At 27.3% G+C, this 24,540-nt stretch overlaps 3 protein-coding genes across 4 annotated transcripts; all 3 read right to left on the minus strand.

The window, feature by feature from the left end:
- Positions 1-874: 874 nt before the first annotated feature.
- LOC107960793 (receptor-like protein 15) lies at positions 875-11,471 on the minus strand. Its single transcript, XM_041112625.1, has 7 exons — positions 11,462-11,471; positions 10,983-11,057; positions 10,364-10,504; positions 10,211-10,264; positions 9,929-10,030; positions 7,257-7,313; positions 875-3,146 (listed from the first exon to the last, which is right to left on the minus strand). The coding sequence occupies exons 1-7, from the start codon at positions 11,469-11,471 to the stop codon at positions 943-945; spliced, it is 2,643 nt and encodes an 880-aa protein (XP_040968559.1). The 3' UTR covers positions 875-942.
- Positions 10,048-13,339, minus strand: LOC121229203 (putative receptor-like protein 8). The gene is made up of 5 exons (XM_041112718.1): positions 12,679-13,339; positions 12,156-12,311; positions 11,986-12,063; positions 11,706-11,859; positions 10,048-11,057 (listed from the first exon to the last, which is right to left on the minus strand). The coding sequence occupies exons 1-4, from the start codon at positions 13,124-13,126 to the stop codon at positions 11,735-11,737; spliced, it is 807 nt and encodes a 268-aa protein (XP_040968652.1). The 5' UTR covers positions 13,127-13,339; the 3' UTR covers positions 10,048-11,057; positions 11,706-11,734.
- A 5,097-nt stretch (positions 13,340-18,436) lies between these two features.
- On the minus strand, positions 18,437-23,103 carry LOC107902845 (boron transporter 4). Of its 2 annotated transcripts, none has more exons than XM_041112719.1 (14): positions 22,783-23,103; positions 22,061-22,163; positions 21,892-21,974; positions 21,488-21,680; positions 21,232-21,370; positions 20,964-21,129; positions 20,727-20,893; positions 20,470-20,643; positions 20,247-20,342; positions 20,029-20,145; positions 19,614-19,933; positions 19,213-19,489; positions 18,985-19,112; positions 18,437-18,893 (listed from the first exon to the last, which is right to left on the minus strand). In XM_041112719.1, exons 2-14 carry the CDS (start codon positions 22,159-22,161, stop codon positions 18,809-18,811), a joined length of 2,046 nt encoding a protein of 681 aa, XP_040968653.1. In that variant the 5' UTR covers positions 22,162-22,163; positions 22,783-23,103; the 3' UTR covers positions 18,437-18,808. The 2 variants fall into 2 exon arrangements, with proteins under 2 accessions (XP_040968653.1, XP_040968654.1); XM_041112720.1 differs by having other exon boundaries at positions 18,975-19,112.
- Between the last annotated feature and the right edge of the window lie 1,437 nt (positions 23,104-24,540).

A 24,540-nucleotide genomic window follows, 5' to 3' on the forward strand; every position in this document is an offset into this window, starting at 1 on the left:
AACAGATTATATATAATCTTTTATAATCTTTTATTTAATGAGTACTTTTTTATTATTTAATTAAGATAACCTAAATTCGACTGCAAAATTTATTATCATGTAGCTCATAGTATGGATTAAACTAATAGAGCGGATTTTCTTTAAAAAAAGACTCGTAGGGTGAGTTTGTTCCTTGAAAAATTTACAGATAAATTTGAAATTGAAGTGTCCATTAATATCACCAGGCTAAAATATAACCGAAATTGTTAAACCCAAAATTCAATATCCCCTTAGAAAATGAAAGTTTAAAAGTAAGAAAAGAAGTAGAAATTTTAAGGGTTGAATTATAGGGGATTAATCCTTTATTTTCACGGTCAGTGACATTAGATTTTGAGGTCATATCAAATATTATTAAATTCTACTTTCTTCAATCATCCTGCAGAAATTTGGATAGATGTTCCATTAGTAATGCAGAATTATGGGGCAGTGTTGATGGATTAAAAATTGCTTGGAATGAAGGTTTTGGAAGAATCAATAGTGAGGAAGCTGCTACTGTTAGCAATTCTATTGTTGGGAGATAAAGGAGTTAAGTCGAAAGCCATGGGAGATTAGATTTTGCCATATAATCCTAGAAGCCAATAAAGTTGTAGATTACATCTCCTGGTTACCTGCTGAAGCTGACTTTAGCCTTCATATTTGCCATCATCCTTCTACAAGCATTGCTAATATTCAGCTCTGTGATTCAATGGGAATAACGTATGGTAAAAACTGTGTTTTGACTTGGCCTTTAATTAATTGTTAGACTACCTTTATTTACCAAAAAGATTATATCCATATATTTCTGGCCAGTTTGTGTATATTTCATCTTTTCAGAAGATAATGTGCAATTTCAAAGCAAAAAAGAGTATATTGTCTTTTCATTACAGGATAATAAAGTAGAGAAAATGTAAACTTCACATTGGCTTACATATTTCCACAGTGGAGCCATTTAGGCAGAATATGGTCTTCCAAAAAATAGTAGCAGCAATTGCTAATTGCCCCAACATAATAGAACCATGCTTGTCTCCAGTATGGATTAATGTAAAGCACACATGCAATACTCAGGATCGCCATAACATAAGACACAGCGAAAGTCACATAAAAGGAAATCATATCAATTAAACCATTTTCAGGCGATGCTTTTGGCAATAAAGATGCCGATGGTCCTGATGTTGAGCAGTCCTTCAATGGCTCACCACAGAGAAGAGGATTTCCCACGTAGCTGCTTTCGTCAAATGTTGCAAATTGTGCAGTCCATGCAGGTGTACTTCCACATAAATTATTGTATGCCACACTGAAATAAGACAACCTATATAACTCCACAAGTTGTGGAGGGATTTTCCTGCTCAAGTTGTTGTGAGAAAGATCGAGACTCTCAATTTGCTTCAGATTGGAAAACGCCAGTGGGATTGGTCCTATCAAATTGTTGTGAGACAAATTCAAAGCATAAATATTTCGCAAGTTTTTCACTTCGCTGGGAATCTCACCTGTCAACTTGTTGCAAGAGAGATCAATTCCAGATAAACATGTGAGAACAATTCCCTTATAAGAGTAAGACATGCTTTTCACTGTGAACTCTATCGGTTCATCAATGGAGAAAGAATTGGGAGCTTGAGCAATATCAGTAACATAACGAACATATTCTTGGGATATTTCATTCAGTGTTGTAATCTTCAGGCAAGGTGGAATTGTACCTGAAAGATTGTTATTGGAAAGATCAATCAAACTTAGGTGGCCCAAAGTGCATAACTGAACTGGAATCCCTCCTTCAAAATGGTTGTTATTCAACAAAAGATAACTTAGTTGAGAAAGGTTGCCAATCCAATTTGGAATTTTCCCGGTTAAGTGATTATTGCTGAGATCTAATGTCACTAAGATAGTACTGTTACGAAAAGCATTTTTGAGTGGCCCTTCTAGCTTGTTTCTTGATAAATGAACTTGACTGATCCATAATGGGCTGAAACAAGATGGAAGACTCCCAGAAATATTGTTCACTGAAAGGTCTAGAAGTTTAAGATGATTAAGATGGCAAAACTCCTTTGGGAATGGACCTTCAAGATGATTGTTTGCCATCACAATTTCTTCCAAACTTGACATACTCCCCATCCACCTTGGTATGTCCCCAGAAAGCTCGTTATTGCTTAAATCCAATGTTGACAAACTTGACATATTCTCCATCCACCTTGGTATCTCCCCAGAAAGCACGTTATTGCTTAAATCCAATGTTGACAAAAAGGAGCAATTAGACAAGGAATCTGGGATCTTCCCAGAGAAATGATTCCCATCTAAGTGCAACTCCCGCAATTTTGTAAGGTTAACATTTGAAGAGAACATCTGCCCTTGCAATTTGTTGTTGGACAGTGCAAGGGAAGTTAATGAAAAGCGGCCCATGGTCAAATGCTCAGGTAGCCCACCAGACAATTGATTATTGGACAAGTCCAAGGCTTTTAAGAAATTCATATCACCAATCGAAGAGGGAATGCTACCGTGAAATTGATTTTTTGATATGTTCAGAAACAACAATGATGGTAGTTTTTCCCCAATATCAATTGGAAGTTTGCTATAGAATGAATTTTCTGAGACATCCAAATACGATAAATCCGTATGTGGAAGGAAAGGTAACTCAAAATGACCCTGGAGAGAGTTGTTAGCAAGAACTAACCTTTCCAAATTTGCGTTGTTATTCAACAACCAATTTGGAAATCCCTCTCTCAAGTTGTTGTTAGAGAGATAAACTTGCCTTAACTCATGTTGATGGAACAAAAAATGAGGAAATTGTCCAACATCTCCACAACTAGATAAACTGATATGATTCAATTGGAATCTTGGAACCAAAGGTTGCATCTCACTTTCAATGTATATGGTATTGTTGTCTGCATTGAACTGCTTGAGTTTTGAAAGGTTGAAGAAGGGCCCCAATGAACTTGGGATTTTGAAATAATTGTTTGAAAGTCTCAACGCTATGAGGGATGTTAAAGACTTCAGGGCAGATACATCTCCAGATAACTGATTGGAAGAGAGATCTAAACTCTCAAGAAATGTGAAATTGGAAAAGCACTCAGGCAAAGTACCCTCTAGATTATTGTTGGTCATAACCAAGTCTCTGAGATTTGTCAAACCACAAAAACCTGCAAGCAGAGCAGTAAATAAATAGAGTGCCATTCAAGGGAACCAAAAACAATAAAACAAATTAAATATAATATATATTCTAGTTGTATTCGTTCCTTGCCTAAAAAAAAAGGGATCTTATTGTATGGGAAAGGAGGGTACTAAAATGTTTCGTGTTTATTCACCTCGGGTATGTACTAAAATCACTTTCTTTCTTTTTTGTAGTATTTATTAAAAAAGTTAAATAATTTATTGAATTTTCGTCATCACATCCTATCCTAAGTTTTTTTAATGTGGAGAAAGGAATAAAAAGAAAAGCATGAATCAACAATTTTTTTATTAGTAATTATAAACAGTTTTGTTTTTTTTTAGAGAAATACTATTTTAAAAATAGGCTTGTAATGAATAATATATTTATGGGGAAAATCATTTTTTGTATAAAAAGAAATGAAAAATTGAAAGATACTTACCATTCATGAAGATATTTTCATTGACGTTACACCATGCTATTATTTCATATTTTAAAATCAATCATTTTCATCTTTTAACATTAAAAATATTAAAAATTTAATACCAAATATACTAAAATTAACATTGTAATGCTAAATTCAATGGAAATAGAATAGAACTAATAATTTGGGTGAATGGAATGATGAAGCATGCATAATTTAGTAGGACGTATTAATTTTAAATATGAATCATAAAATAAAATGATTCTTGTACGAGAGATTTTTTAATCGACTAATTGTAAGATTGTAACATCAATTCTTCCAAGTTTGTAAATTATACAATTTACTCCTTGAATAAAAACAATATTGAAAATATATGTATACGTGTGTTTTGTGAAGGCAAAAAAATATTTTTAAAAAATTCTAACAAAATAGATATTTATGTTAGTCTTAAGAATTAGGAGTTGTAGAAAAAAATCATAACTTACTAATTTGGGAATGAGAATAATTAAAATTAAATCCTTCCAAAGAAAGAGTCTTCAATAATGGGAAAGATTGCAACCAAAATCTGTACATATCTAATAGTGCATTTATATTAGTAGATAATTAAAAAATCCATTCATAAATTAAGCCACAGTTTTATTTTAGTAGTACCACCTGATTTGCAGCTTATATACATGTCTTCCAAATTGTTCAAGCTATATGAGGAAAATCAAAAATTGAAAAACAAATCTATTAAAATAAAGCTTATTAATATATAAACACACATCATTGAATAACCAGCAGGGGAGAGAATGGAGTATGTTATGCAAAAAAAAAAAATCTAATTTTAAGTTTAATACGAATTCATCATTTTTTTCTTGGAATTTCTAAATAAACAAATTATTTTAAATTTATCAACTATCTTGGAATTTTATTTTTCGCATATAATTTAAATACAATCAATAGTATGTATGGTTTAGACTTCAATCAAATATATATTATACTAACATTATCACTAATATTTAGTTGTCTAAATAGGGTTGTGGTTAAAATCAAATTAACCGATTGGATTGATATAATTTGGTTAATGGATCGGTGGTTAGTTAATAATTTTTTGGAATATCAGTCACTGATTAATTCGGTTCGAAACTGGGTAATTAGTCAAATTAACCGAAATAAATAATATATTTTGTATATAATTGTTAATTTTTGTTTGATTGTTAACTTTCAAGATTTATGTAGTATTTTTAATGCCTTGTTTGTTGTTTTCACCTTCGTTTAAATTTTTTTTGAACTATTAAAAAAAATGAACATTAGTAATGTATTTTTTATATGTTTTATACTTATTTTAATCAAAAGACAAAAAATAATTTATTCAATTAACCGACCGAATAAACCAAAATACTTTACTTCGGTTAACGGTTAAAAATTCTTACATTTTGAGTAATTGGTTAATGATAATTCGGTTCGGGTATTAACTGAATTGACCGTTTGAACTTCCCTATGTCTAATGTATGAATACAATCCAACAAAACTATAGATCTTAAATGATTGGAAATTGACCTTTATTTATTTATAAATAGTTAACAAAAAAATTCGTTTAGATTTACTATTCACAAAATTTTATTTTTCTTCTGTTAAATTTTGTAACATAAAGCATTTAGAGTGAAGAAAATGACACTCTAATTGCAAAAAGGAAAAAAATGGCAATGATATATATCTATTATTCTATCATCTATAATAACAAATTAACTTTTCAACACATCAATATATTTTTTATTGTTTATTATATTACTTAATATAAATTATCAAAACAATTTATATATGTTTATTATTATTTATTCAGAATAGATTAATTTATAATATATTATTTTTTTATATTTTTTTGCAAATGTTTTAATATCAATTAGAAATTTTTTATTATCACTATATTTTAATCATCAAAATAATAAACGTATGTTAATTAGTTATTATTTTGAATAATGTTGTTTTGTATTAATTACATGAAGTAAAATTATATTGTGTATTGATTAAATTTAAAAAAACTTTAATTATGATTTCAAAATTATTGTTATAATATTTAATTTTTTAAATAAGTTAATATATCTTAATTATATTCAAAAGTTTGTATAAGAAATTTATTTTACAATAATTAAAAATATAATATTAAAAAAACTAACTAAAAATTAAATGCTTAAAATCACATTCAACATATGTTTTATGTAAATTAATCTTAAGAATTAAGAGACGTAAAAAAAAAAATAGTAACTTATTGGTTTGAGAACGAGAGTCATTAAAATTAACTTCGTCCAAGAAAAGAATCTTCAATGATGGAAATAAATCCAATGATTGTAGCCAAAAATTGCAATCAGAATCTGTACATATCAAATAGTATATTTATATTTGCTTTATTTCTTTAGAATATATCTAATTAATCAAACTAGTAAATAATTAATAGGGATTTGTTTCAATATTTAAATATTAACACATTCATTCATGAATTAAGCAACAATTTTATTTTAGTAATACCAGTTGAATAGCAGCTTATACGTAGGTACTTTGCTCAAGCTATCTGAGGAAAATAAAAAATTGAAAAATAATTCTATTAAAATATGAATATAATATATAAACACACATCATTGAATAACCATTGGTAGAGAGAAAGCAAGAATGTACTATAGAAAAAAATTAATATGAAGTCATCATTTTATCTTGGAACCTCTAAATAAACAAATTGTTTTAAATTTATCAACCTTAGCTTTGCACCATAATTCAAGTATTATTTCACTACATTTAAAAGTATTTATGATTCAGGCTTTAATCAAATTTGTACATTATACCAAACATCATCATTAATGTTTAGCTGTTTACGTATAGTTGAGTAAATTTATAGATCTCAAATTATATGAAGTTTATTTAAAAATGGTTAAAAAATTTCGTTTAAATTTATCTATATTATTTTTATATTTTTTTAAAAATATATTATTTATTATTTACAGTTTTTTTTTTCTTCTATTAAACCTTTTAACATAAACTACTTTAAAAAAAAAAAGAACATTTGATTATTATTAGGAATGAAAAACATAAACCATTTAGCTTCCACCTTAAGTGAATAATAAGGCACCGTAATTGCAAAAAGGAAAAAAATGCCAATGATATATATATATATCTATTATTTTATTATTTATATTCTATCTATAATACATATAAAAACATAAATTTAAAGAAATTTCTGAAACAATGAATAAAAATTTTAATGTTTATTATATTACTGAATATACTTTTTTAAATGTTTTTATTATTTATAAAAAATGTTATTTTACATTAATTAAAAATATAAAATTAAAAAAAACTAAAAATTAAATATCTAAAATCACATTCAACATATGTGCCATTAGAAACTAGTATTTATGTAAATTAATCTTAAGAATTAATATAGGTAAAAAAGAATAGAAACTTACTAATTTGGGAATGAGAGTCATTAACACTAAATCCTTCTAAGGAAAGAGTCTTCAATAATGGGAATAAATCCAATGATTGTAGCCGAAAATTACAATCTAAACATATCAAATAATACATTTATATTTACTAATATATCTAATTAATCAGACTAATAAATAATTAATAAGGACTTATTTCAATGTTTAAATATTAACACATTCATTCATAAATTATGCCACAATTTTATTTTAATCGTACCGGTAGTTGAATAGCATGTGATATGGAGGTCCTCCAAATTGCTCAAGCCATCTAATTCTGAGGAGAATCAAAAATTGAAAAATAATACTATTAAAATAAAACTTATTAAAATAAACACACATCATTGAATAACCATAGGTAGAAAGAAAGCGGGAATGGACTGTGGTTGGAGAAAAAAAATATTTAGCTATTTAAGTACAACTGAGTAAAACTATGTGAAGTAGACTTTTATTTATAAATGGTTAATAAAAATTCATTTTGATTTATCTATATTATCTTTTAATATTTATTTTTAAAATATATTTTTTATTATTTACTTCTACTAAAGTTTTTAACATAAACGATTTTTTTTTAAAAAAATTAAGAACATTTTCTTTTTATGGAGAATGAAAAACAGTTCCAACTTATGTGAATAATATGCCACACTAATTGCAAAAGGAAAAAAATGCCAATGATATATATTTGTTATTCCATTATCTATATTCTATCTATAATATATATAAATATATATTTTAAGAAAATTTTTCACTCATGAATACAACTTTATATGTTTTAATTATATATAAGATTTATCACATTTATAATCAAAATTCTAATTTCACTAAAACATTTTTTTAAATAAACTTATTTGATAAATAAAAATTATCGTACTTATAAATAAGAATTCTTATTCTGTTGAGATAATTTTATTAAATTAATTAATATATAATAAATAAATAAATTTCTATTGGTTTTTTTAAATAGAAAATTTTATAAATAATACAAATTGAAGTATAATTTCATATATTATATTATATTATATTAATTATATATTATCTACATATTATTATGGTTAACTTATTGACCAAAAAAAAAATTGAATGGTGAATAGATTAATTTATAGTATATTAATTTTTATATCTTTTACAAATGTTTTAATATCAATTAGATAATTTTTATTATTACCATATTTGAATCATCAAAATAATTAATATGTTAATTAGTTATTATTTTAAATAATATTATTTTGCATTAACTACATTATGTAAAACTATATTGTGTATTGATTAAGTTAAAAATACTTCAATTGTGATTTCAAAATTATTGCTATAATATTTAATTGTGATTTCAAAAAATATATAAATTTCGATTTATTCAATTAACCGACCGAATAAATCAAAATATTTTAGTTCGGTTAACGGTTAAAGATTTTTACATTTTGAGTAATTGGTTAATAGTAATTTAGTTCGGGTATTAACTGAATTGACCGTTTGAACTTCCCTATGTCTAATGTCTGAATATAATCCAACAAAACTATAAATCTTAAATGATGGGAAATTGACCTTTATTTATAAATAGTTAACAAAAATTTGTTTAGATTTACTATTTACAAAATTTTATTTTACTTCTATTAAATTTTTTAACATAAACGATTTAAAAAGAAACTTGACAAGATTTGATTATTATTAGGAATGAAAAACTACAAATTTTACAATTTATATGAAGACCAAAATAGAAAATATATAAAACTAAAAAGTCTAATAAATAAAAAAAATTACAAATTTTAATTCTACTAGAATTGTAAATGTGTAATGTATGATTTAGAAAAATATTATTATAATATTTGAACTTTTAAACTATTTTAATTATTTTTAACAATTTATATAACAAATAATTTTTTGAACAAATTATATTAATTAAAATTAAACACCTAAAATTAGATACAACGCATGTGACATTAAAAATTAGTTATATATACAAGTGTTCGTTTGAAAAAACTTTTGAATTGACTAATATAACCTTTATTATTTATTATATTAAAAATGTACCATTTTAATTTTATTATTTATAATATTTATCACGTTTCTAAATAAAAATTTTAATTTTGCTAAAATAATTGGTTATAAATTTTACTTGACAAAAAAAGTATCATATTTATAATTAAGAATTATGATTCTATAAAAATATTTTTATTAAATAATTTGTATAATAAATAAGTCGATTTTTATTGCATTATTATATATTTAAATTCTTATATTTTTATTAATGAAAAAAAGTTAAAAAAATTCTATAGTTTTTTTCTAAATAAAAAATTTTAATTATTTATATAATAATTAACTTTCATTTCATATATAAAATTTTATAAATAATACAATTTATAGTGTAATCTCATATATTATATTTATATTTATTATATATTATCTACATATTATTATGGTCAACTTATTGACCAATAAAAAAATAAAAATTGAATGGTGAATAGATTAATTTATATCATATTATTTTTTATATTTTTTACAAAGGTTTTAATATCAATTAGAAAAGTTTTTATTATAATTATATTTTAATCATCAAAATAATTAATACATGTTAATTAATTATTATTTTGAATAATGTATTAATTCCATGAAGTAAAATTATATTGTGTATTGATTAAATTAAAAATGCTTCAATTATGATTTCAAAAATATTATTATAATATTTAATTTGTTAAATAAGTTAGTATATTTTAATTATATTCAACAGTTTGTATAAAAAATGTTATTTTACAATAATTACAAATATAATATTTAAAAAATAACTAAAAATTAAATGCGTAAAAATAACATTCAACGTATGTGCCATTAAAAACTAGTATTTATGTAAATTAATCTTAAGAATTAAAATTTGTAAAAAAAAAAATAGTAACTTACTAGTTTGGGAATAAGAGTCATTAAAACTAAATCCATACAAATAAAGAGTCTTCAATGACGGGAATAAATCCAATGATTGTAGCGAGATATTGCAACCAGCATCTGTACATATCAAATAGTACATTTATATTTGCTTTATTTCTTTAGAATGTATCTTATTAATCAAACTTACAAGTAATTAATACATTTAAATTAAATTTGGAGTTAGGGATTTATTTCAATATTTAGATATGAATACATTCGTTCATAAATTAAGCTACAATTTTATTCTAGTAGTATCACCTGAATTATAGCAGCTCATATACAGGTCCTCCAAATTGCTCAATCCATCTAATTCTAAAGAGAATCAAAAATTGAAAAATAATACTACAAAAATAAAGCTTATTAGTGTATATAGACGTCATTGAGTAAGGAGAAAGAGGATGATGATTTTACCTTTAATATCTATTCTTCCTTCCAAATTGTAGCCTAAAGACAAAGTCTTTAGATTTGAGAGTCTACGGAGAGATGACAATATGGTGTTGTTAAAGAGATTGTCATACAAATGAAGCACTGTCAAATTCAACAACCTTAAACCTGCCTCATTATTACCAAGTAGCATGTTCTTAATTATTTCACTTCCAATCTAATTATACTTTTATATATATATATATATATATAAATCTTAGCGAATTCTTATTTGTCCAATCTGTAATATATTTTATATAATTTAAATATATCTAAAAGTATTTATAAATTGAATTCAAGTAAGATCCAAATACAATGGAGCAAAAAATGTAAACCTAAAATTTTGTAAAACTCACCTTATCAAATCTTTCACTCTTGGGCGTCTCTTGATGCATTTATAATTAATTTTATTTTTTATACCCTAATATTATTTCTTTCTTATGATATTATTCATACCATCCTCACCCTATAGCATATCTTGTATTAATTATTCACAAAATTTTAATTTCATTAACACCGACAAAATTAGTTATTTCAAAATAATAATAATAATAACAAAATTAGAAAATAAGTAAAACTCAACGTTAAAAAAGAAAGTCTAAAATACCTTGAGATGGAACAAATTCTGTTACTTTGTTTCCTGATAAGCTCAACTCCTCTAAATAGCTGAAAGCATTTAGATCTGAAAAAAGAAATACAAATAATTCTAACAATAAGTCAAATTCATATATTTAATGCATTGTTGATTGGTTAATCTCGTTCAACTTATCGGAAAAGGCTATATCTTGAACAAATTTATTTTAATTTTATAAGATTGGTCTTGTTTGGTATAAATCATTATTTTAATAATAAAAGTAAATTTATATTTATATTTAAGGGTAAATTATTAATATAAAATACTTTAAATAATGTATTATACTATTATTTTAAATTTATTAAAACAAGCTATTTAAATTAACTTGTATCATGGCTTAGCCAACTCCATCCATAATGTAAAAATATGATAAGTTAAAAAAAAACTAAAATGAAAAACCTTCTTAATGATAATTAAGTCATAATAAATAAATAGTGTGACAGGTAAGTGACAGTGACACATATATGTATCAACATAAAAGTAAATATGGTGATTGATTTAATTTATTTTATGCCTATCATACAATTGTTTAATATGTTTTAAAATTCAAAAATACATAGTTACATTAATAAATTATTTAAAAAATTCACAATTTTTTCTCTCTCGAAAATCGTTCAAAATGTTTTATTCTGAAATTAAATTAGAAAAAGGATAAAGCAATATAAAATAAAATAACCGAAGAGGGCATATATTTACCTTTCACATGAATGGCCCCCTTTAAATTGTTAGCGACTTAAATGCAAAGACTTCAAATTTGAGAGCGGAGCAAGGGAGGAGAAGACGCTGCTATTCAAGAGATTATCACTTAAACCAAGTACCTCAAGTTTGTTCAACCATAGTGGTTCTTTATCTGAAAAAATTAATGTAATATCATTTTTAAAAAATATGTTTAATTAATTTTTATATATTTTAACCATTTCAATTATGCGCATATATACGTGTGTTTGAAGAACAATTAATCAAGTGAAGTAAATACCATAGAAAGAAAATCCAAGGCTCTTAATTTGATTTGAGCCTAAGTGCAACTCCTTCAAATTGATAAAACTATTAAATTCTGTCCACATCCAATCAAATTGTATTAGTCAATTACATTATTTAATAAGCATCTAATCAACAAGAAGCATGAGATTAGAAAAGAAAGCATGCCTCGCATATCAATACTTCCCACTAATCCACAATCCTGCAATCTCAATGATTTTAAAGACATAAAATCATTAAGTTGTGATGAATTGTTTCCTATATAATTGTGGTGAGATAAATCCAATATCTCTACATTCTTCAATTTTGATAACCTCTTTAAACCTGCTATCAATGATTTTAAACAGCATTAGTAATCATAATAAGTGATAAATTTTCTTTAAACTTGGGCCTAGTTGTTTCGTATATATAATTAAATTATAGTTTTACCGTTGGTAGGATTTGATCATGTGAATTTGTTGCCTGCTAGATTCAAAGACTTGAGCGATGAAAGTTCACTTAAGGACATTAAAATGCTATCATTGAAATAATTGTTACTTAAGTCGAGGATTTCCAACTTATTCAATTTCGAAGATAGTTTTTCAAAACCTACAAGAAATAAGGAATTAGACTAAATTTAAATAAACAAATTATTGAAACGTGTGTGTATATATATGTATGTGTCAAAACTTATCATTGAAAGTGAACTAACCTTGGTTGTCCACAAAACCAACAATGGAATTCCCACTCAAAAAAAGACTTTGCAATTCCTCAAAAGGAAGAAACAAAGAAGTGTTGAGATACCAATATTTGTTGTTTCCTATTCTTCTGTACTCTGAATAAACTAAATCATCATAAACTAAATCATCATAGGTCACAATGTACGTAAGATTAAGAAAAAGATGGGTGGCACGTCCAGTGATTGAACTACACTCAACTTTTTCCCATTCACAACAATCTGATGAAGTCTCTTTTTCTTCGATTGGGTACAGATAATATTCTAACCGTGAACCATCAATTCTAGAATCAATGGAAGGAAAGAAAGGTTTGAGTTGGAAGAGAGCTAACCTTTCTTCCTCCAAGCACCCCTCAGTACGCCACCCTCCTTCTAACATTATTAACGCTAGCACTACCATCTCCAACCATTTCCAGTACTCCATCTGCTCACTTAAAGAGATGCTATAGTTAATCACCCTTGGTGCTTTTGTAGCCAATACTGCAAACTTGGGCCTTTATATACTAAAAAATGAAGGAACCACCCCTCATGTTTCCATGAAATTTAGTAATAATTGAGGGTTCACATTTCATTGCTTAGATAGAATATATACTTCTTTTTTTCTTTTCCTTGTTATTGATATTTTCCTAGCATCATCTTATATTTCCCCTCTTTTCATTTCAATATAACTAAAATGTTAATAAAAAGACTTTTCTTATGTTTTGTCGGGGTATAACAAAGGCTGATTTGTTGTATAAAACATAACAAGATCATATTTTCCGCAACAAAATTTGCTTTTCTTGTTTCTTTATTCATTAGAATTAACAAAAAGAACTGAATCACTTTAGTTTAATGCGAAAAAAAGAAGTTTAATTTAAATTTTAAAAATTAACGAGTAGTTTAGCTTGATAAGGTGGAGTTATGTCAATTATATTCCACATCATGTAAAGAAAAAAAATAAATGTAAAATCTTAATTACGATAATTAATGTCTTAAAAGTAGTGGTTGATGTATTTACACATCTGCCTGTGTTATTAGTTAAATGATGGTCGTACCAATCATGAATTTGATCCCACTCTTGCCTTTGGCAAATTTTAATAACTCCCTCACTGATGTGTTTAACTGAAAGGAAGAAAAATGGTGTAAATGTTTTTTTATTCAAAGAATTGTATACAATAAAATATTGATTGATGAATATTTATAAACTGTAAACTTGATTCTCATATACCTTTTTCTTTTAGTCAAATAAACATTTTATTTATTAGTTTGGAAGAAGATATTACTATATGGTTACTTTAAACAGTGATTTTAATCCACTTTTAGCAAAACCATTAAAATATTCGTGAAAAATGTCATTTTGAAATAATATATTCATATTTATATTTATAGCATTAGATTAGAGTTATATGAAGTTGGGTTTGGAAGGTGAGATTGAGAATATAGACTTTTGTTTTGGCATTGCCATTTTTTATATTCGTCGTATTTTTTATTTTTTATTTATTCCCATCTCATCAGTTTTAAAGATACAAGCTAGCTGGATTTAAATTTTGTAAACCCCTAAAGCAGAATGACCGTATTTAATAAAATTAAGAGTACAGGACCAAATTCTACAAATTTGTAAGCTGCAGGGACTAATAATAAAATTTGGTCTTATTATTACTATTACTGACAGAAACACTGATGTAGCCTGTGGATGTTGTTGCCCGAGCATTACGCCAACTTGTAGAGAAGACTTTGGATTTGTTTGGATTAATGAGAAGACTTTGAATTGGATATCCATTGATAGATGGAATTATTGAGGAGACTTTGACTCTGCCTATACCCATACCCATACTGCATTTACTGGTGTTTTACGTAAAGAAAAGTAGTGTATACAATACAATAGAATTTATATGTAATAAAATTCCGACCGATGAATATCTATAAATTGGATTAAAATGGAAGAATGAAATCCACTTTTTTATTTTGAAGCATTCAAGAAGATATTACCATATGATTACTTTAAACAGTGATTTTAATCCACTGTTTGCAAAATCATTAAAACTTTTGTCAACAACCTAAATATCATATATATAAATAATAATTTTAAAAAAATAAATATATTTCCATGAAGTTCCCTTTGGAAAGTGAGAATGTAGACTTTTGAATTGATAGAATGAAAGTGTTGAAACCTTGACTATGGTGCACAGCCATTAGATGGATAATTCCTACTTCTAATCATAATTCTGGGTGTTTAAATTCATGCCATTCTAGTTGTCAATTTAACTAAGGTTGAATTAAAAGTTTTTGGTATGTTATTGGAGAATGGTTTACGATATTTATTAAAATTATTTTTTTAATTTTAAAATTTTATTTAATTACATTCCTAAATTTTTAAGGTTATATAATAATGTCTTTCTATCACTAAATTTATTGATTTTACCATTAAATGATACATTAAATTTTACATGACGTATCTTAAAATGAAAATTTTAAAAAAAATTAAATATTATAAAAATTTTGGTTTTGAGATTTTCAAAATTTTTACGAAACTTTATCATTCACTCACTCTTATTTTAGTTTTACCTTTTTTTTTGGTTTTAATTTTAAAAGTTATAAAATAATGTTTTATTTTTATTTTAAATTATATTATATAATATTCAACGTGTCATTTAACGATTTAACGGTTCAATTATTAGTGCCAATAATAGAAGAACCTAATTTATAGTTTAGGTATGTAATTATAATATTTTGAAATTTAGAAACTAATTTAAAATGAAAATCATAGTTGAGGGATGTTAAATGCAATTAACGATGTTGTCATTTTATTTTGTTCTGGCATTGGTGTTATAGTTTGATAGATGGAATTATTGAGGAGACTTTGACTCTGCTTATAGCCGTAGCCATAGGGCATAAATTTCCCTGTCAAATTTTAATATGACATCCATAAAACCATATAATTACCAAAAATTAACATATATTTATTTTAATTGATCCAGTAGTTGAAATTGGGTTTCAAACCCTTGATACCAATTAAAAATGGGTCGTTATAATTTTTTTCACGACAGAATTAAAAATTTCTAAGTTTATTTTTTCTTTTAAACTTGATATTAATTTGATTTAATTAAACAGTTTACATGAATTTTAATTTAATTTAATTTATAAAATAATAATAAAAGTTTGGTTTTAATATAATTTTATAAATAAAACTTTCATTGTTATTTAAAAAGAAAGTATATGAATGAATTACACATAGCATCTGAATTAAGGGCAAAAAAATATTAAAATAAAGATATAAAATAGCAGAAACATGAATGTATTAATAAAAATTGTAAATGTTGGAAAATGTTTGATGCATGAAACAACTAAGCAACTTCTCATTTAAGATAAATATAAATTAGTACGACACTAGTGAAGCCAACCACTCAATAGCGATCTTTTTAGGAACTTCTAGATAAGATGTTTATCATGTTTTTCTGTTTTGCTTCACGAATGGTTTGTGGTCTTTAGAGATTAAAATGATTTTATTACTGTACTAGAATATTATTTTATAATTTTTAAAAGATATTATAATTTTTTATCATTAATTAACATATTATTTCATTATTTTAAAAAAAATTATAAAAAATTTTATCATTTTAAAGGGACAAAGTGTAACTTAACTACTATATTCATTTAAATTTTTTAAAGGGACTAAAATAAAAATATTCTATTGAGGTCCTAGCCTATGACTGTCCCTGCCTAGGGATGAAGCCAAAAATTTGTTTTAAAAAACTAGAGATAAATCATAAATTATTGGGAGGTAAAGTATATTTTTATTATTATACTAACATATTATTTTATAAAAACTTAAGGGACTAAATAGAAAATCTACCATTTTTATTAAAATTAGTAAAAAATAAGAATAATAAATAAGAAAATAAATCAGATTTTTTTATGTTTTTTTTTAATTTTTTAACTATACTCTATAGAATACAAATCATGCGAAGTGTAAAACTTTTACGGGATATCTAGAGACACCGTCGATATATTTTACTTCGATCTATACATTTATTTACATAATTAGACTTCTTAAAAAATCGAAAGGAGTAAAAAAATTTATTTTCACTTTCGAATTAACTCAATTGGATACTTTATAATTCCATTCGACTTGTATCTTTGAAACAGTGAGGCTACTTGGACCCAAATTGTTATAAAAATAATGTTATAAATAATAGTACACCTTTTTGTAAAATGCTATTACAATATATATGGTTACTTTAAACAGTGGTTTTAATTCACTTTTAGCAAAATTATTATAATATTTGTGCACCATAAATATGAAATCTGGTCCTTGAAATATATATCTCTATTATAAAAAAATAGGTAGAGATCTCTATAAAGTTTGGTTTGAAATAGGAAGCCTATATATTTTATTTTGATAGATGGAATTTTATAGAGGAGACTCTGTAAGTCTTAGTTAAAAAATTTTGTATTATGGAATCAATTTGTTAAAAATTAATTTTTTATAAAATTTAATTAAATTAATGCGTGTATATATATATATATATATTTCTCTACTTTGTTAGTAAACTTATATTTTATTTTTGTTAAAGTTTAGATCAAATAATCCAAGCCTTAGATACATAAAGGTGTTCACGAAGTCAACACACAATTTGTAATTTTTGTTCACAAAAATAAAAATCATTTAAGTGTTTTTTGGTATAATGAGAATGCAATATATCAAATTTTTAAATATAAGGTTCACAATAATCATACTAGCAAAAATAAATTTTAAATAAAATGCTAAATTTTTAATTAATATTCAAGAAATTCAATATTACAAACACAATCATTTCTAATTTTTTTAATGATTTGTATTAATCAATCTCTAAAATTTATTCAATTATAATATTATACAAAATCAATATTCCAAAATCATTCAATAACTGAAAATTCAAATCTTGCATAAAAATCCTAGTACATCACAAGAAAAACTACACTCTTTAATTTTCTATAGATTAATCAATAAAGCTTGAAAAGAATATAAAAGTCATTACCAAATTAAGGAGACTTACTTGAAATTATTGAAAGATTGAACACTAGTTTTATAACAATTTTAGAGAAAGTTTGAGAGAAAAAGAGAAATTTGAGAGAAAAGTGAAAAGTGTTGGAAGAAAATAAAATAATTAATTTTTTTGTTTATTTTTATATAAAATAATTATTTTTCAAAAGTTTTGGTCGGGTTTTCCATTTTTTTGGGGAACATATTGTTTAAGAAATCAATTGCAATGTTCAAACCATTTGTTTAAATTTATCATACACGAAAAAATATATATTTATTATTTTTTAGGACACATGTCAACATCTTATTAGCTGTAAGTCTAAAATCTGGTGTTAGACAAGTACTTACTATTTCAAATTTAGGTATTAGTTAAGTCAGAATGTATATTAACCTAAAAATAAATACATATTTACTTTGAATGACAAATCAGAGCTTATCACTTGCTTGGGCTAATGTCTAATCACTGAGTTTGGGCTTAAAGACCTTATAATTCCGGACCAGTTAGAAACCTATAAATTATTTGTTCCTATTAAAATTGATATTAACTTTATTTAATTTAGAGATAAATCTTTAAAATGTTTACATGAAATTTTTACTGCTTTTTTCTCTCCATTACTGTTATCTTCTGTACATGGATATGCTTTGATGGAGAAAAGAGATATATTATATTATCAGTTATTCCAAAAATATAACATTTTTATTGTTTCTGGAAGTGCATGATGCCTACGCATGAACACTGAACGCATGCTGAATTTTATATCGATGGATAGAATACATTACAGAATTTCAGGTTCATCAATGAAGGAACAAGGCAATGACAGATTATCAATCATTTAGGTTGATCCTTTGCCCTGTTCCACTATCATCTTTATTAAATTATATAAGTCGGGTGCGCAATCTAAAAAAAAGAAAACATTTAGGCAAGAAGGAATAACACTGTACTGACTGTTTTGAGAAAGATCTATCAATGCAAGCCTTTCAAAATTGTCTCTTCCATTCCTTCCTCTTACAAGAAAAGTATCACAAAGCTCCGACTTTCTTTTTTTTTTTTTTTGGGGGGGGGTTGTGGTGGAGTGATTAACTAGCTATACTAAAGGAAAGAAATTAGCAATCTTCATCATAGCAGGCTCGGCTTACACTAAAACCTATTGCTGCTGCTGTTGAGTTCTGCCTTTTCTTCTGGATGAACCTGAAAACCATGTTCAAGCACAAGGATGAATAAACAGATAATCTGGTACACAATACAACATCACGAAAGATATATATATACCTGATACAACCTTTCTTCCTTCGTGCTTCTACTTCTAAGTTTTAACTCTCCTCTGTTGGTTGTTATCTCATCTAATATCTCAGCATCATAAAAGTCATCTTCACTTCCTTCACTGCGCGAGTCGGTTGATTGCTCTTCCTGTTCCCGAGAGTGATTGCCGGATATCAGTATGTTTCCAACACAGGCATATTTGATTTTTAATACCCCTTATCAGAAAGGATCAAAAAACAAAATGTACCTTGATTAAATCAAAGTTTCTTCGTGGCGTCCCGGATTTTTCTTCATACTCAGCAGCATCGAGTTCCCGAAGATGTTCACAATGGAAAAACTTTGGAAAGATGTGCTCTCTGATGGTGATGAGAAGGAAGAATGGCAGTGGGAACAATATTCCAGCTATAGGTATCCATGTTACCCCAAAACATATCACGAGATACACAAATTGGAACAGTGTAAACATCAAAATGGGTTTGAAAGGCACTGACTCCACAAATGATGCATGAGCACCTTCGAAAACTCTATTCAAACATATAAAAACCAAAAACAGCATCAACCTTAACATTCAATTCCTATACATGTATATATATGGATCTATTGCCTTATAAACACACTTCAAATATTTCTAGGATTCATTTGACTTACTTGTAGCGCCTGCTAGGAGTGATGAAAAGTAGCAATAACCTTTCCCAGAACTGGTTCCCTGGGAGGCTATCGATGGCCATGTAGGCAAAGTATCCCCATAATACCGAGGTAGGTATCATTTTTATTACAGGCAGAGCACACAACGAAAGTCCAACAAGGAGTGACTGCAACAGGTTGCTTACTCTTTGCTCATTAACTCTAACTGGCAAATAAGCATCAATGTCCTTCTCGGGATCAAAATTTTCTTTTGCATCATCGTCGCCATCACCACCTCTCATTACTGCCTCTTTCAAGTTCTTCAACTCATTATCAACTGCAGGCTGCAATAACATTCATATTATAATGTTGCAATCAAACAAATATGCCGGAATGCATGCGTATATAGGGAATAGTACGATAAGCCACTAGTACTTACTGCAGGAGATTGGTCCATTTTTATGAACACGGCTTGCATCCTTCCATAGATCTCTGAGTTGCTTGCATGTTGCAACATGCCCTCCTTGGCACTTTTTACCATTTTTTTCCGAATCAACTGTAATTGATATCAGTTATATAATCTAAGAATACACACGGATGAAAATCATATAAGAATTAAGAGAGTAGTTTCTAAAAGTACTACACGGTATACCCCACCTGCTTCTTGAGAACTGAAAGGCTCTTAGTGTGCATAGGAGATTGTGGAAGGACCCCATTTGAAGGAGGGAGTCCCAGCAACCCACAAATTAAAGTCTGAAACCATGATTGAAAGGAAGCATTTAAGCCTGAAATTAGTAGGAAATATAAATTTGAAAATATAACTTATGAAAAAGGGGAGGAGAATAAAGAGAGAGTCGGTTAGAAGCATCAGTTGGAATACCATTACTCCTAGCAACAAGACATCATAATGGTAAGTCGATGGATATTTAAGGTTAAACTCCTTTTGTTGCGCCAACTGTGAAGCAACACTATGATCAAAGAAGTATAGTCCTGCTATCATCAATGCTGGTATAATGGCAGCAAAGATGTACTCTATTGGAACATTTCCCATATCCTATAATAAGAGATTTGATAAAGTTTAAGGTTATGGATTTTACAGACAATTCAAGCATATATGGAAATTGATTCATGACTTACCTTTATCACTGTCCAATGAGGTAATGATTCAGGTTCCCAAAGAAGTGGACAGAAAAGTCTCCGGGGAATTCCAGAATTAACTTTTCTTGGTACTGTGTAAGACAATGCAGTCCAACACACGACCATTAAGGGAACTCCATATTCTGCAATAAAACTTCGAAACCACCCTGAAAGCGAAGTTTTTAGTGAAACTATCAAATAGTTAATCAGTCAATCCTAGTTGGTGAGTTGATATACCTGTTCCATACCGCCATGATCTTGCCTTCCTCGTCTTTAGAGCAGTGATTGTCAGCCCAAATGAGAAAATGACTGCCAGCAAGCCGTTTGTATATAGCCAGTGGAACTGATATTTCTCCAGATTAGGATTTTCACCTTTGGGAATATTGAACTCACTCACCACTCCCTATGATCCAACATTATCATTATATAATAAGGGTCAATTTCAAACCAAGGGTTCTGTCATCACAAACCTCACACTTTATTTTATGCATAAGTCATTGAATACCTTAATAGCCTCTTGAATGAAAAGAACCGTTATCAACATGCCAAAAAGCTCCCCAGCAATTCTTGTAAACCTGGTGATTATGGTGCATGCATTGAATAGAGCAAGAAGAATGAGCAGCAAAGCTGTCCATACACAGACCCTGAAAGAAAAACAAAAGGAAATAAATAACATTTCTGGTGAAATAAAAAGCTTGAAAAACATTAAATAAACTCATAAAATTATAATAAGAAAACAGAAAGGGAATTATGTCTAGTACCATGCAGCCCAAGCCAAAAAGAGTTGCTTGCCCAACTCTGCCCTTGCTTTGCAGAAATTGTACAAATAAGTGTACATTATAATTGTTGGCTCTGCAACACCTAAAATCAACAAAGGCTGCCCACCTACAATGGAGTGAATGATTCCACAAAGAGCTGTGGAAGCCAATGTTTCCACTGGGCTAAGAGCACCATCTGAATAAACAAGAAAAAATATAATCTTAACTCTTAAAGCTTATTCATGAAAAACCATTAATTCAAGAAAAATGTTCCTTACAAAACACCCATCATTTTAGTAATTAATATTGTTTGAAATAAGATGGCTGTCATTGCGGTAACTTCATCCCAGATCATATTGGATATTAATTAAACATTATGATTTTAAATAGACAAACAAATGGAGTACCTGTATCTCGACTCAATTGCTCACCAAAGGCAATAACAGGAAGAGCAGAAGCAAAGAAGATATACGTAGTTGGAGCTAATATCCTGATCGAAGTATATAAATCAAAATGGGATAAATGTTTATTAGAGGAACATAAAGTCGTATAAAAAATCTAAGAACAGGAACATACCGATATCCTGAGCGAAATCCACTGACCCAATCTTGCTTGTAGCATGCACTTCTTCCCTTGACGTCTTTGATTATCCCCTGGAATGGACTTATGTTTTCCATAACTGATGCAAGAGAAAAAAAAAGTCATAAATTATATAATTAAACTACATTCTATTAATGACAGCAACACTTGGGTCACCTGAATCCTAATACCCTCTTAATTACACAAGACAATACAGTGAAAAGTGTGAAATATCTCTATAAGGTGGGCAAATCACATGAAAGCATATCAAGGAGAAGATGCATGCATGCATGCATGAATGTGGCTTTTGTGAAGACCAATAGGAAAGTAAGAAGCGATGATACAACTACTTGATGAAAGGGAGAATTAATTACCATAATCAAAACAATACATTTAACTGGTAATTTACAAGTAATAGCAGCATATACTAATACAAGAAGAACCGTCCAAACGAATTGAATAAAAAAGCCATATCATCAACACAAACAATAAAAACAACTTTTCAGATGAATGATACAAGGCAGACTGAACCAAAAGAAGAATCCAGAAATGTCTAAGAAAGGATTTAAAAAAGAAAAACAAGCCTACAGTACTTTTTTCTTTCTTTCATTTTTTGTATATTGTAAACTGAGGTTGTTGAGTAAAATTTCGATTTGGAAAGAACCCAAAATGTTACAGAAAATTCCAGCATCAATCGAAGCATAATATATTTTACTCACATTTTCATGAAAATGAAGCATACAACCCCCAAATCAATGGTGAATAGGTTTCAGATTAATTTTAGGCGGTGGATTGTGGAAGCGAAAAGTTGTGAATTTTTCTGTTCTCTCCTACACTCTCGTTCCTAAAGAAGAAAGCAAAAAAAAAAGAAGAAAAAAACTAATGAAAATAAAACTTTCTAAAAGCTTTCGTTCAAATGAAAATGGTGTATTTATTTCTCAAAATATTTTTGTTCTTTTTTTGGGAAGGAAATTTCTATAGTTTTTCTTAACATGTCTTTCGCAGAGAAGATAGAGGGAGAGGGACCGAGGGAGAGCAAATTTCTGTAGGCGTCGGGGATAGTTAGAAGAATAGGCGGGTGTTGCGGGCCCTTAAACTTTGCTACCGTTGCTGACGTGGTTTTTCTCTATGGGCCAGGCAATTCCTGGACTCGCAGAGAATTTCATTTTGGTTCGTTTTCTCTAGTCCGGACCGGGTTTGAGATAGTATTTATAAATGTAATACTTGATTGTGATCATAAATTTTTATATAATTAAATATACTATGAAATTAGAAAATGAATCCATTGGTCAGCTTAATTAAATGTCTCCTTTTTATGTTTAATAATTTTATTAAAAGATTTTAAAATAAATACAAATAATTTCATTTTTAACGAAGCAATGCTACTTGATTCATTAATTTATCGTACATAGAATGTAAATTCAAGTAGAAAGGCGCTAGGGCCCGGTTCCAGAGTTCCTGCAGATAGCCGGCTAAATTTACGGTTTAGGCGGCAGTGATGCAACTTCACATTTCACTCTCATATTTATTGAAGGTTACAGTTGGTTGGAGATAATTAAATTATAATTTTATATTTTATGCCCATTTTTAAAATGAAATCTTCTTAAATTTATTTTGATGTTTTTTAACAATTTATTATCAGTTTAAATACTATGTGCAACCAATAAAATACATTAAAAGCCGGCTTTTAGTCTGACCACAACTAGTAATCACCCTTAAAATACAGGATTTTGTCACTTTTAATTAATACTATAAGTTCCCCAATAAAATGATTGATAAATGTTTAGTTTCTCTGATTTTTTTAGTATTTAGGTTTTAATCTTTTGGATTACAAAGTTTGGATAGGAATATACATGTTCATGAGTCGTGTTATTTGTTTAGGTTCAAAGGTTTGTCCAATATTTTGTAGAGTTTGGATAAAGATTTTAGACCCAAAAAATGGGTTTAGGAAAAAATTTAGTTTGTTTAAATATGGGCCAGGCTTAAACTTGAATATTTAGTACTTGAGCCCACCCATTTTAAAGTTTATAATACTTCATATTATGTTATTTATATATTATGTAATTTAGAACACATTAAAAAATAAACATATACTAAATATATAATATTATAATGTAAACATTAAAATAATTTAAGATGAATATATAAAAAATCAATAAATAAAAAATGTATAAAATTATTAAATATTAAAATAATATAATATAATTTTTTTAAAAAAAATTTAAAAAATAATTAGGAAGAGTCTAAAATAGGCTTGAGTTAATATTTTGCAGATACAAGTAAGTTTAAGTAAAAATTTAGATTCATATTTCGAATAAAGTCGAATTTAAACTCAATTCTACCCGACTCATAAACATATTTTAAGTAAGAGTCATCATCATTTGAAGAATATGTTAGGTTTAAAGCTTTAACTATCCTACTATTACAAAGATTCCATTTCTTCTACTTTCTATGTTTTCATCCGTATCATATTACGA

This window comes from Gossypium hirsutum, chromosome A05 (assembly GCF_007990345.1).
Source record: "Gossypium hirsutum isolate 1008001.06 chromosome A05, Gossypium_hirsutum_v2.1, whole genome shotgun sequence".
NCBI lineage: Eukaryota > Viridiplantae > Streptophyta > Magnoliopsida > Malvales > Malvaceae > Gossypium > Gossypium hirsutum.

Bases quoted from the DNA above. Each gene is read 5' to 3' on its own strand.
- LOC107960793 (XM_041112625.1), bottom strand. The intron at 7,314-9,928 runs GTAAGTTACTAT...GATTCTCCTCAG, and splicing joins TGACTCTTATTCCCAAACTA to AATTAGATGGCTTGAGCAAT. The intron at 3,147-7,256 runs GTACGATTAAAA...CTCTGCTTGCAG, and splicing joins CACATGCTATTCAACTACCG to GTTTTTGTGGTTTGACAAAT.
- LOC121229203 (XM_041112718.1), bottom strand. From the start codon at position 13,126: ATGGAGTACTGGAAATGGTTGGAGATGGTAGTGCTAGCGTTAATAATG. The intron at 12,312-12,678 runs GTTAGTTCACTT...CATTGATAGCAG, and splicing joins TGGTTTTGTGGACAACCAAG to GTTTAAAGAGGTTATCAAAA. The intron at 11,860-11,985 runs GTATTTACTTCA...TAATTTTTTCAG, and splicing joins CCTTGGATTTTCTTTCTATG to ATAAAGAACCACTATGGTTG.
- LOC107902845 (XM_041112719.1), bottom strand. From the start codon at position 22,161: ATGGAAAACATAAGTCCATTCCAGGGGATAATCAAAGACGTCAAGGGA. The intron at 21,130-21,231 runs GTATTCAATGAC...GTTGGATCATAG, and splicing joins TCATTCAAGAGGCTATTAAG to GGAGTGGTGAGTGAGTTCAA. The intron at 20,146-20,246 runs GTGGGGTATACC...TATCAATTACAG, and splicing joins TTTCAGTTCTCAAGAAGCAG to TTGATTCGGAAAAAAATGGT.